The sequence below is a fragment of the Vanellus vanellus genome (assembly GCF_965231255.1).
Source record: "Vanellus vanellus genome assembly, chromosome: Z".
Taxonomy (NCBI): domain Eukaryota; kingdom Metazoa; phylum Chordata; class Aves; order Charadriiformes; family Charadriidae; genus Vanellus; species Vanellus vanellus.
The window spans coordinates 85,869,934-85,883,730 of NC_138908.1; the positions used below are offsets into that span (position 1 = coordinate 85,869,934).

General features: G+C 53.8%; 1 protein-coding gene across 2 annotated transcripts in view; it reads right to left on the reverse strand.

Moving 5' to 3' along the window:
* The window catches only part of SMAD7 (SMAD family member 7), a 44,854-nt gene extending 31,683 nt beyond the window's left edge, over positions 1-13,171 (reverse strand). Inside the window, exons 1-3 of one of the 2 annotated variants that reach the window (XM_082497461.1) lie at positions 12,571-13,171; positions 11,839-11,892; positions 6,629-6,700 (exon numbers count right to left, since the gene is read on the reverse strand). In XM_082497461.1, coding sequence (XP_082353587.1) covers positions 6,629-6,700; positions 11,839-11,892; positions 12,571-13,102 — 658 coding nt within the window. In that variant the 5' untranslated portion in view covers positions 13,103-13,171. Of the gene's footprint in view, positions 1-6,628; positions 6,704-11,838; positions 11,893-12,570 lie in introns of both variants that reach the window. The other variant, XM_082497460.1, reaches the window with a different exon arrangement.
* Positions 13,172-13,797: the final 626 nt, after the last annotated feature.

Sequence of the window (13,797 nt, forward strand, 5' to 3'; positions counted from 1 at the left end):
GGCCGCCCGCTTCTCCGTGCCCTCCCGTTCCTCAACAGCAGCCCGTGACGCAGCCGGTACCCCGGCGGCACCGGAGCCAAGCCGGCGGCCTCAGCCCGCCGACGCGAGGTGAAAACAAAGCGATTTAGGCAAAAAACGAGGGTGGTTAGAACAGAGCCCGTGCCTCAGCGGTTAATAATATCTCGGCGCTGAAAATAAACTGGAAAGGAAGCTCCTTTGTGACAGTAGGCAGGCGGCCAGGCTGCGGCGTGGGTCATTCAAGCCGGCCGGGGACGGCGGTGGGGTTGGCACCCACCACCCAACCCATCACCCTCCTGCAGAACCCTGTTAGGGATAGGGGGGAGCTCCGTCCACCCCATGTTTTTTCCCCTCTGCGCCCTAAAATGGGGGCGTACCTCGTCCGAACGAGGTTTACGGTCTTGGCCGCCACGGTTAGAAATAGGCATATCCCCCCCCCGTCCTCCCATGCCGGTGGCGGGGAAATGCGTGTGGTTAATGTTACTGGTTCCTCTAGTGTAAGTGATACCCGCTGGCAGGCAGCGGGGATGGAAACGATGCAGCCCGCATCCCTGCCAGCCCGGGGCTGCTCCTCTACGAGTGTTTTTGTCCCGGCGAGTTTTAAATGTCCCCAATGATCAAGTTGCCGGTGGTCATCAGGACATCTTCTGGGAGCAGAGCACCATCTGAATCCCTCGCCGGCACCCTAACTTCCAAAATTGCCCTTTTTGTCCTCGTTCCTCCCTAAACCACGCCATGTTGCAGGGTGAAACCCACGTGGTCCCCATCATGGGCCCTACCACGGTCCCCCATCATGGTCCTCACCACTGTCCTAAACATGGTCCCCCACCATGGTCCTCACCACTGTTCTAAACATGGTCCCTCACCATGGTCCCCATCATTGTCCTTAAACATGGTCCCCCATCATGTTCCTCACCACTGTCCTAAACATGGTCCCCCACCATGGTCCCCATCTATGTCCTCACCACTGTCCTAACCATGGTCACCCATCATGTTCCTCACCACTGTCCTAGACATGGTCCCCAACCATGGTCCTCACCACTGTCCTAAACGTGGTCCCCCACCATGGTCCTCACCACTGTCCTATATGTGGTCCCCCACCATGGTCCTCATCATTGTCCTAAAACATGGTCCCCCATCATGGTCCTCACCACTGTCCTAACCATGGTCCCCCCCCATGGTCACCATCATGGTCCTCACCACTGTCCTAACCATGGTCCCCCATCATGGTCCCCACCATGAAGGACTCACTTCTGCATTTCATTCTTGACTGCTCTGTTAGTTGGGAAAACCCAGGAGCGCCTGGAAAATTGGATTTACTGGAGCTATAGAGGGATGGATTGAAACCCCCAGCATTTAACAGGGGGAGCACCTCTGCCATCGTGGAGGGTTTTTTTTTATACCCACCCTAGAAGAGTATCTAGGCAAGGATCAAAATCCTCTAGAGCACTTAAAAGTATTATTAAATGGGTCCTATTTGCTTTGGGGGGGGGGGGGGGGGGGGGGGAGATTTTAATTAGCTAAGAGCCAGGAGGAGGATGCCCCCAGCATCCCCGCGGCATGACGGGGACTATCCCAGCCGTGTCCCCAGGGGGGTCCCCCTTAAAAAAAAAAAAAAAAAAAAAACAACAACAACAAAAAAAAAAAAACCCACGGGGCCAAAGGAGCCGGAGCGGATGGCCAAGCCAAGAGCCCCGGGGTCGGTGCCAAGCGCCGGCTCCCTCCTCCCCGCCGGCCACGGTCAGATGATGTGCGAGGCGAGCCGGGAGGCTCCTAGTCTGGCAGGCAGCCTGTTTTGCTCCAGAGGCTCCAGTGCTGTCATCTTGGCGTTAACCCCTGATAACCTTGTCCTTTCCAGGAGGGGACGGTGTTTTTTAGGTAAGCCAGGGGATTTGGGGGGGGTGGGGGGGTGGGAGGGGAGGAAGAGGGGGGTGTTCCGTGTCTCCGACGAAGCTGGGAAGGAAAGGGTGCAACGCCTTGCGGTGCTCAAAGCCAATGATAATTTTAAAAAAAAAAAAAAAATATTAAAAGGAGGTATGCTCAAAAATAAACCAAGAATAAGTGACTTAAAAAAAAAAAAAAAAATAAAATTCCCAAGCAATTGTTTATCCCTGGGACAAATATACAATCCTAGTTCCACAGGAAGATGTCTCAATTTCAGATTATAATAGGATGCCAATTTGTAAATAAAGGCATTTCACAGGAGGTTATAAACTCTGTACGAGAGGGAGGTGGAAGGAGGGGGGGAATGGGAAAACACAGGCAGGACTCTGCCGGAGAAACCGTGCGGGATCCTGTTTACATGGGAGTTGAGGGGGGTGGGGGGGGAGGGCGATGGGGAGACGCTTCGAGGGGGCGAATAGCTCCGGATTTGGACAAGGTGCTTCTTCCCCGGCGAGCAGATACCAGCGGGGATCAGAGGCATAGTGAAACATTCCCGGCCTGCCCGCGATTTCGGAATGAAATGTCACTCAGCCAAGCGGTCCCTTAAACCAGATGAGGTCCCACCGCCAGGAGAGCCGCAGCATGGAGTGATATTGATGTTTCTCCAACCTCCGGAGGTCTTTTCCCATCTTTTTCACACAGAGGAGTTGGGAGGGAGAAACTGAGCCTTGCGCGTCTCCCAGCCTCAAGCCTTGCAGAGCCTTGATCCAGCACCCACCAAGCACCATCACTCAATGTCCGCTGGCTCCAAGAGACTCTGGGGTGGTTCCAAGAGTGAGGGCAAGTCAACAGGATTGGGCTGAAATCTAGCCCAATTTGGTATTTTATGAATAAACCCTATAAATAAAAAAGCAGCGAGGCAACAAGCCCAGCTCATCTTGCTTTCCTGCCGTGATGGGCTTCTTGGAGAGCTTTGCTTTGCCAGCTGATCCAGCACCGTTCACGTGTCCTGCAGGAAAGCCACCTTCTCGCCCACCACGGGCAACACAACCTTTTCCATCGGCCAAGAGCCACCAGCCCCACGCCAGAAACGGGGCAAGAGGGAGTTGGCCAGGGCTGGGTGGAGAGCATCCCATGGAGACCCAGCACCGACATCATCAAGCACCATCAGCTCACTCCCACCCTCGGAGCAGAGCTCCTCCACGGGTCATACAAGAATTTGGCTCCCACAGATCAGATGCCACCGGACTACAGCCCGGCCACCTCCAGGTTCTCCAAGCATGGCTTTGCTTGTTTGAAAGAAGAGTCATAACCAAACACATCTGCAGGGAACGAGTCAGCTCAAAATACAGGAAAAACCACCCTCTGTCTCCTATTTACGGAAATTATTTTTATCTCAAATGGGTTATTTTTCCTCTCTTCTTTGACCACGTCGAGGACACAAAGGATCTGGACTAGTGACACCTGAGCACAAACTATCTCAGTGGGAGACACCGCGAGCGAGGAGTCCTGACCCACCCACAGAGCGACCACCGATAAAAATAAAGACATAAGAACATAAATAAAGGCGAGAGCCAGCACCGCGGGGGAGAAGGGGATGTCTGAGGAAGGGACAGCAGAGGTGGGATGAGAAGAGGACACCAGCACGGCATGAAGGACTACCCAATATTGCATTCCTGGGCCAGGAAGGAGAACAGAAAGCGGAGGGAGGGAAAGAGCGGCTCAGATCGGTTATCCCAAGGGAGAAACACTCCCCATAAATCCCCCCGGCTGCACCGCTCCTCCTCCCACACCCTCCAGTGCCTCTGGTATCCATCAATGAAACTGCCTTCAGCCTCCCAGAGGAGATTGCGACCCCAGTGGTGGCCGGACCCGAGACGACTCATCATCAAAGGAGCGCTCACTTCTATGCCCTTTTTAAAGCTCCTCTTGCCATCATCTTCTCAACGCCCCCCATGCTGTTTTCCTGCCAGAATGGCTGTGAACCCCAGGCCGGCCCCGTTCCCAAATTCTCGGTGCCAAGAGCCATCTGCCTCGCTAAATCCTGCCCTTCCAGCTTCCAGATGTTAGGACAGGTCTACTGACTTTGATCACTGCTACACCAGCTCATCACTGGTGGCCAAAGCCTACAGCGCTAGGTGGCCAAAGCAACCTGCCCATGATGCTACAAGAACCCACCACCACCGTCCACCCATGACGTCTTCCACAACATCCCGCTCCACCTTCCAAAACTACCAAAATTAGGTGGGGGTTTTGGGTTTGGTTTTTTTTTTTTTTCTTTTCTTAAAGGCGTCCTTTCATCAAGGAACCGCAAATCCAGCCCGGACAGCCCTGGTCCGGAGGGGATGAAGGATGCTGGATTCTCCACCCAGCATCACCAATCCCCATCAGCCCAAACTTTAATATGACCAAGCCGAAGCTCTTCCCGTGTACCCTACCAATAACTCATTAAAGCCCTCTTCAAATACACTCTCCCGCTAACTAAAATATGCGGGGGGTGGGTGGGGGGGGGAGAAGATAGAAAAAAAAAAGAAAAAAAAAAAAATAAGGAGAAAGTGAGCTTTGGAGAATTGCTGCAAAGTGCGTTTATTTTCCTTTCTCCACTGGGTCTCTCCAGTTGGGAATTTTCAGCGCTGCACTTCTGCGCGCGGAAGGGAGATGCCAGTAAATCAGAGCAAATTCAAAACAAATGCTCTTTCATGTGGAGGCATTCGGCTTTGTTTCAGGGCTTGGGTAGCTAACCGTATCCCTTCATGAGTCAACTCTCCTATCAGCTCCTCATTAAACTAAATGGCTACAATTACATTTGGGGAGGAAAAAAAAAAAAAAAAAAAAAAGAGCGGTTAATGATCGTAAAAGGTTCTGTTTCCAGGCTTTGAGGAGGTGGGGGAACCTTTGATAAGGAAGACCCCCCCCCCCAAAAAAAAAAAAAAAATCCAATCCGATGAAATAATGAAAAGAAGTTAAAAAAATGCGTTTTCAGTGGGGGGAAGGTGGTTTCTTTTGGGGAGGAGGGTCTGTCGGGGCGCTGGGGCTCCCCTTCCCGCGGCCCTTGGGGAGGCAGCGGGGAAGGAGCCGTGTTATTTCCTGCAGCCCAAGCCCCCACCTCCCTCCCGCCTTCCCTTCGGGAGCGGAGCAGCCAGACCAGACGAGATGTTATCAAATAGGCTGAACCTTACAGAAAGCCCCCTTTTAAAAAGCGACTACTTCCTCTGCTTATTTCATGTGGTATCCTGTGGAACCGAACTCTCTCCTCCCCTCCGCAAGGGGTGAATTTCAGGAGGAAAAAGGAAGGGGAAAAAAAAAAAAAAAAAAAAAAGGGGGGGGGGAAGAAAAAAGGTCTAACAACATCCTTATTGTGTTGTTTTGCTTCTTGTCTTTTAAGCTTTTTAGTCTTTTTTTTTTCCTTCCCTAAAGCTATAGGCTCCGATAAGCAAAAAAAAAAAATAAAGAAAAACCCAAAAGTCTTCTCCGTTAGGGAAAAAACAAAACAAAACAAAACAAAACAAAAAAACAACAAAAAAAAAAAACAGCGACAAGTTTCTCTGTTCCCTCTCCCCCTCCCTTTGATTAATTCTCATTAGGGCCTTTGAACAAACAATATGCGCCCCTCTCAAATAACAGACAGGGTATATATTACACCCAAAGAAAAACAAACAAGGCTCACTTAAAGACATCCACACCGAACGCAATTCCTGGAGAGAGGCAGGGGCAGATGCACCCGCGCGCGGCCGTCGCCGACCTATCTCCGAAATTCCGGTTTCGGGGCGATGAATGACTCGTCAATCAGGGAGACACCCCCCCCAAAGGGAAGGACCTTCAAACATCAGCGAGGACATGCGGGTAACACGGTTGTAGACACTTTAATCCTGGTAGAGATAGAGCCCAGCCACGGAGTTGGCGGGTTCGGGGTAGGAGATGAGGTTGCTGGAGACATTGCACCTTGGAAAAGGTGTTGGGAGTTGGACTAGATGACCTTTAAAGGTCTCTTCCAATCCGAACCATTCTATAATTCTACAAAAAGCCCAAGAGGGGTGGGGAAACCACCCTCTGAACCCCCATCCCATAACAGCACCTGGAGGCTGAAGGAGATAGGAAATGGGAAAATGAGGGAAATCGTAAGAGTATCTCAAGTTGGAAGGGACCCGTAAGGATCATCGAGTCCAACTCCCTCTGCAATGTCTTCTGCAAAAAATGGGGTCACCTTTCCTCCCCGGACACCACGAGCCTCACACATGAGATGCGGAATGCTGGTTTCCCTACCAGGAGCAAAGCCCAAGCGCGGCTCTCGTCCCAGAGACAAGAGGTGCCACCACCACCACCACCACAACCAAGTCAAGGACAGCTTGACACCAAATCCTTCAGCAAGGCACGACTGCACCTGCTCCGACAATCCATGCATCCGAACGAACGGGTGGCCAACATCACTTTGCCTTCCCCAAACACGCCTCTTCCTGCCTCGCTCCGAAAATTAATGGAGCGTAAGGCTGGAATTCAGAGGAAATATGGGCTTTCGGGGATGGAGAACCTCGCCTGGGATTTCAACACATCCTCCGCATGAGAGGTACGCGGCTGCTACCGAAACGAAACCTAATTCCCCCTTCGAGCACGCCTTTTCTCAACAACTCGCATCCCCAAAACTCCCCAGAGTCACTCCGCCTTTCCGACGAGACCCTCGGTCAATGCAACCCGCGGCCAAAATCAAGGGCAACAAGAGATGTCTTACCTGAAAGCCCCCCAGGGGCTAGACAATTAGTTCCCCCTGTTTCAGTGGAGGAAGGCACAGAGTCTGGACAATCTGCTGGAGTGGAGGAAAAGAGAAAAAAAAAAAAAAAATCAAAAAAAAAAATCAGTATATAGGTGGTTCTTCGCAGGCTCCCAGCATCGCCGCGAGCAGAACACGCATTCCAAAGGGTTTAGCAGGAAGCGATTACTAATTGTCCGCGCAGAGACGGTAGTTCATCAAGAAGCATCCACCCTAACTCGTCGCCTTGATCAAGGCTGCGCACTGCGCTTCATCACCAGCCAACGCTGATTATAGACTGGCAAAAATTACAGACTGGCTGCCACCTCTCTGGCCAAGTCACCGCGTAATGAGATCAAGGTTGTCGTCGTTCTGATGTAAGCGAGCTCCCAAAAACGCTTAAACCGCGGCTTTACGCACCCAATTTAGTCAACACCTGTAACTCACCGAAATGGGAACCGAAAGGGAAATGCCTCATCGCCGCCCTTTTGCGGCAAACGGTCTACATTGGCGTTCCCCCGCTCAGTTTTTGTCACCGCCAGCTGCTGGTAGATCTTACACCCTGCTGTCACCTCCCGGGACACCTCCTGGATCCACTCCTCCACGCACCACCGAAGGGCAAGGGCAGGGTAAGATTGGCCGCCCCGTTAAAGGTTTCTCCTGATGCATGGAGGCGTCCAAGCTCAAGCTTTGGACCTTTCCGTCCCAAGCCTGCTCCTCCAGGTGACAACAGCCAGGAGCCAACACCAACCCCCTGGTCCTACAGGCGAACTCCAGCTTTTCGGTCCCTACCATGGGGGAGACAAGCTCAAGGACGCTCCACGCCTGAGAAGATCCATGAAGTTCACGCAACCCTCTGGTCCTCGGGTTCTCGGGGACTTGGGGTTTCACTGGGCTCCCTAATGACATCATTTTGCTCACGGCTGTGTCGCAAAGCAAGGGCCACCACCAGGAGAAACAAGATAATCTTCTCCCTACCGATAAAGCCGTTTTTCCGGATTTCATCCCCGAAACCCCAGTGAAAAAGAACTCCCTGTCTGCACAACCTCATTTTATCAGGGTAAAGTAGAAGCCCTAACAGGAATATACAGTTTAACAGGATACACTTAATCAAACCAAAAACAATAGGGGAGACAGGAAATGGACTTACTTGTGAAATACTGTATACCATACACTCTCTAAATGCCTTGTCGGGCTTTCTATGCTCGAAAGAAATATGCTTTTTTTTTTTTTTTAACCCTTTCTAGGCCAGACAGGAGATTTCCCCCCTCCCATGCCCTTCCGCTGAGATGGTTTCAACTGCTCCGGGCTACAGATGCTTTCCGAATGCAAGGTGGACCACCCCGCGCTGTGCTCCCCCACTTCCAGCTCCCTGATGAGTCCCTGTGGGATAAAGGATATAATTTGCCCTTTCCATATTGTCTCACTCTACGGATCATACATGACCAGGTCTTCTGTTAACGCATGGGATGGGATGGAGGGAGAGAATCCTATCCCGACTTAAAATACATAACCCGAGCGATGGGGTGATGGGCTTTCATGAGTTCTTTACAGCCATCAGCTCCCTTCCTGTGTCCCACCATCCAACAGCCGGTTCCCTTCAACAATTAATTACCCTCTGAAGAATCTTTGGAGGATACAGAGCTGATGCACCTCGATTCTAGACCAAGCGTGACAGTCAGGTGTGGGACAAGCCCCAAAGCGAGACCCTCCTGAGCTCTCTGCACTACATATGGTTGGCTTCATGCCTGCGTTCTTCCCATCACCCCTCATCTGCCAAGGGCTCTCGCCAGTACGGGGTACTCAGGCTCGTTTTATTTTCAGCACCGAGAAGTCATAGTATCAGAGGTCTACCCAAGCCTACGGCGTGTGGATCTCCTCCCAAAACTGCCTTCCTGCACTATAAAACCATCATGGAGACATACGATTATCCCTGGTGGCCACCAGCCCAACCTCGCAAGGTGCTGAATAGTTCCTGGAAGCTGCCAAACCTCCAACTCCCCTGGAAGTCGATGCCACAGGAGGACACTCTACAGCGACACTCTACACTGACATCTCAGTGGGGTTCCTGCAGTCTCATACTCGAGCACTACCACAAGCAGCCACCCAGGAGCACGACGGACACGGCCACTTGCTGCTCCTCGTCCCACTCAACGATGGGTCAAAATATCTGCTTGAATTATTTGGGGACACTACTATCCATCTTGCTTCCAACACAGGAATCGGGGATGCTGAGCTCCCACGTGCCTCCAAGATTGCAGGGTTAGCCCGGCCCCGCGCAAGTCCCCATCGCCCATCCCTGCAACAATCCCACGTGAGGAAGAGCGAAAGTCCTCTCCTTGATGAACGAGCAAGCCAGCCTGGACCTAAGAACCTTCCCGCAAGTAACCGGGCTGTCAAGGGCAGATCTTTCCACTCTACAGTGCACAAATACCAGATCGATCCTATCAACGTACGGTCTGATGGGGCATTTTCACTGCCTCCAGCAGACCCCCAGCTCCCCTTCCATCCCTGCTTCCCTCCAGCCAGCGACACAGCCCGTCTCAGCCTCCATCACCTCCCCTCAAAAATGTAATCCCCATCATAACAGTTCTAAACTAAAAGAGGGGAGATTCAGACTGGATATAAAAGGAAGAAATTGTTTACGCTGAGGGTGGTGAGACACCGGCCCAGGTTGCCCAGAGAGGTGGGAGATGCCCCATCCCTGGAAACATTCCAGGTCAGGTTGGACGGGGCTCTGAGCAACCTGATCTGGTTGAAGATGTCCCTGCCCATGGCAGGGGGGTTGGACTAGATGGCCTTCAAAGGTCTCTTCCAACCCAAACCACCCTGCGATTCTATGATCGCTGCCACTGGTGACCACTGCCACAGCTCATGTTGGTCCCAGTATTTCTATTTATCCATCACTTGCAGGACGTAGCACTAAACGCCGAAATATTTTTTATGGCCACCATCACACCTGACAGAAAAGCAGAGGTTTCCTGCTGGATGCACGTTCCCAGCTCCACTGGCAGATGCAGTTGCCCGGTCTAAGTGGATGGACCGTTCCCACCCAAGGTCCTAGGGGAGAAGATGCCCCGTGGCTCACCAGCCAGGTAAAAGCCTTCACCCCTTCCCATCATCACCTACCATCCCCTCTTCCATCTAGCCCAGCGAACAATCCTCAACATCCAGCTGGGAAACCGCAGCGGGAGACGGCACCGATGCCGGGATGGGGAAACCCCGGGTCCCTCCGCAGAGGAAACGCCGAGAAACCCTGAGCTTGCAAAACCCACCTGCGACAACAGACTTCCAGGCTCCGCTTGCGCCTGTCGCGGCCCCGTTAGAGTTCAGCTGCCGAAGGGATTTTTTTTTTTTTTTCCTTTTCTTTTAAAAAGGGGGGGGAAGAAAAAAAAAAAAGGAAAAAAAAAAAAAAAAGGAGGACTTTTTGGTGAGTAACCCAGTTGTTTCTGCGTTTCCGATGGGCAGCGTTAATCACTTCCTATTGGCCGATAGGAATAACTTTTCCTTTCGAAATGGCACATTCATGTTCTGCGGCTTTTCTGTTTACACACATTTTGCTACCTTATGTCAACACTTGCTAATGAATAAATATATCACTCGGCTAACTGAAAATGAGGTCCTGGCAGAGGCAGATTGGATGTTTAAACCCTGCTAATAGATTTATCCGAACATCTTTACAGGAAACCCAAGGCGAGCTTTAACCCTTCTCTCCTTGCAGCTCCCGACCCCTCTGCATCCCGTACCGGCATCGCCCTTGGGTAGAAAGAAAGGCAATAAAGGCAGAAATAGAAACTTTTGGGGGAGCGCTGCAGTGACACAGTCGAAACGTTCCCAATCTCACCCAAACCCGCAAAACTTGAGGACAACAGAGCCTCGGAGTCTATTACGGAACAACCCTTCTGCATCCCGGTCCGGGCTCGGGATGCTGAACCCGCTCCCGATATCCCTCTTTCATTCATGAGCCTTTATCTCCTGTTTTTTTCACGCCGAGGCAAAATATTTCATGTTTTGCAACCCAACTGTTTGTTAAACAGCTTTGCTTATTTCCACAAGACATAAAAAGACTTTATTAATGTTTCTCGGAAGGGAAAAACAACAGTCCACCCGCAGCGGGGCGGGATGGGACCCCGCAACGGTACCCCACGTGCCCCAAGCAACCTCAAGTTTGGGGGTTTCTTTCAGTCCTGAGAAACTGAAGAGCAGTGATTTTACAGAAACCGCTCTTTTGGCCAAAAAAAAAAAATTTAAAATGACCCGATACTGGTCTTGATGTACTTCAAGCCATGCCACTCCTCGCCCGAGGGACGCGACCACCCAGACCAACCGTCCTCCAGCACAACCACTCCCCATCCCCAAATCGCCATCCCCAAATCCTTGGGGAACCGGGAGCTGCTCCTTCCCCCCCTGCCCCCAGCCCGTTCCCCGGTTTCCCATTCTCCCCACCTCTCCTCCTTCTTCCAGCCCCATTTATCTCCCACCCGGCGCGCTCGCTGCCAACCCAGAGTTTACGCAGACAACCGCAAAAGAACTGGTGCCAGCCTCAAATGGGCTTCTCCCCTGGCACCCTGACACTCAATTCCAAGCAACAGGCACGCAGAGCCAGGCTAAAAAAAAAAAAGGGGGGGGAAAATGGGAAAAAAAATATATATATAACTTTTCAACCCCCTTTCCTACTGTTTTCAACCTGACGAGGCGGGATTAAGGTCCTTTAACACACAGCAAGACTTCCACCAGCTCCGTTTGCTCCCTGGGATTCCCAGCCAGCAGGGAGATGCTGAGCTGGATCCCAACCTAAATCCCTACAAATTCACCCAGGGGTGCGGGAGCGCTGCCCTTTACAACGGGAGCCTGTGGTTTTTCCTGGCTTTCCGAACGACTGGAGCAGCGGCGAAGGCCTGTGGTGCACTGCAACCCATCCTGCCAGAGTTTGAAAATCCTACTTTGGGAAGTCTCGGAGAAATGAAGACTTTGGGAAGTCTTAGATGAATTATAGATTAATTCAGCCGGGGGTATCAGGAGGTACAAAAGCACTCGAAGCAGCCCAAAAGCGAAACGCATCGCGGCGTGACACAAGCAGATGTTTCCCGTGAGCAAGGGGATCTTTTATATTTTTTTTTTTGGGGGGGGGGTCCCCCTTTTTTTTTTTTAATCCGTTTAAAAAAACAACCCCAAAAGAAAAGTCCACTTACCAGTTGGTTTGAGAAAATCCATCGGATATCTGGAGTAGGGTGGAGGGGGAGACTCTGGAATTAGAAAAGTACAGAGAAAATAAAGGCAGAGCCATGAGAAAGGAAAAAAAAAAAAAAAAAAAAAAGAAAAAGAAAAAAAAAAAAGATAGGAACTTATGATAACAGTGGCATTCTTTTAGCAAAACTGTTTGTCTTAGCTCTGGGGGTTGGAGGCAGGGCAGCGAGGCGGTGATTGCCTTGATATTTAGCTGTCAGATAAACAAAAGGGGCCGTCTGGCGCCAGTCTCCCTCCTATCTGCCGCTCGGGCTGTCTGATCGGGGCCTCCTTGGCTCGGCGGAGCCGCGGAGCGGCGGGACCGGGGCCGGGCCGCGCCAGGCGGCCCCTAATCCCCCCCCCCCTCCCCTCCCCTTCCCCAACCCCCTCCCCGGGCAGCGGCGGGGAGGCATGGGGGGGGGGGGGGGGGGGGGTTGGAGGGGGGGGACGAGGGGAGAGTGGCGGAGGGGGTCACCCCCTCCCCTAAATATAAAAATATACATAAAACAGCGCTGCGAAGTTGCGGGGGGGGTCGAACGAGGGGAAAAGTTGAGCGGGCGATGAGGTGAGCATCCCCCGCGTCGCCCGCATCCCGGTGTGTGTGTGTGTCCCCCATCCCCGGTTCTATCCCCACCACCACCACCACCACCACCCTCCTCCTCCGTTCCACCCCCCCCCCCCCCCCCCCCGCCGCCTACCGAGCTCGCAGAGCCGGCTGAGGTGGTGCGGGTTGCAGCAGACGAGCTCGGCGGGGTGAGCCTTGCCGTAGGATTCACAGCAACATAACCGCTTGACTTCGGAGCAGTGGCGGAGGTCGGGCCAGCGGAACACTTTGCAGAGCAGCAGCGGCAGCGGGTACCAGTGCTGCCCCAGCCGGCAGTCGGCCTTGGCGGGCAGCAGCAGGCAGGGGGTCCGCGCCCCGCCGCGGGACTCCACGGCGTGCAGCAACCCCTCCAGCTGCCGCTCCTTCAGCCGCTTCAGCACGGCGTGGGTCAGCGCCTTCAATTCCGCCTCCGCGCCCGCCGCCGCCGCCGCCGCCGCCCGCCCGCCTCGGCCCGCTTTGCCCGGGCAGCACCCGCGCCCCCCGCCGCACACATGCGCCCGGGCCTCGGCCGCCGCCGCCGCCCCGGGTTCGCCGCCCGCCGCCGCCTCCTCCTCCTCCTCGCCGCCGCCGGGCGCGCGGCTCCGCCAAAGCCGCCGAACGAGCACCGAGCGTTTGGTCCTGAACATGCGGGAGGAGAGGAGGGGACCCCGGCTACAAAACGGGCATGTCGTCCGCCGCGCATGAAGGGGCCGGGAGCCGGGACGCGGCGGCGGCGGCGGGCAGCGGCAGGCGGCGGGCGGCGGGGGGAAGGCGGCGGCGGCGGCGGGGCCGAGGCGGGCTGTGGCATGCGCCAGTCTCCGCGCTGGGGGCCGCGGATCCCACCGCCTCCCGCGGGAGGGGGGTGAGGGAGGGGGGGGGGCTGCGCCGGCCCTCGCCTCTGCCCGCTGCGAAAAAAAAAAAAAAAAAAAAAAGCCAAAAAAAAAAAATTAAAAAAAATTAAAATTCCGCAAAAAAAAAAAAAAAACACACGGAGGGGGGGAGGGGAAGAGGGAAGGGGGGGGAGCCGCTGAGCGCGTTGGTTTTGCCCAAAAAAGAAAAGAAAAAAAAATAAAATAAATAAAATTTAAAAAAAAAAAAAAAAAAAAAAAGGCCGGCTTACAATCCGCGGCGCATCGCGCTAAAGGGAGGCGGGCGGAGGCTGCCGGCGCCGCGCCGCCCTGCGCGGGTGCGGAGCGCGGCTGGAGCCGCGGGGGATCCTCGGCCTCCCGGGGGCCGCGGCTCCCATCAACCCGCCAGTGCTGGGGGGGGGGGGGGGGGAAGGGGGGGGTGAGGGGTGGGAAGGGAGGAGGAGTGGGGGGGGGGGGGAGGCGGAGGGGAGACG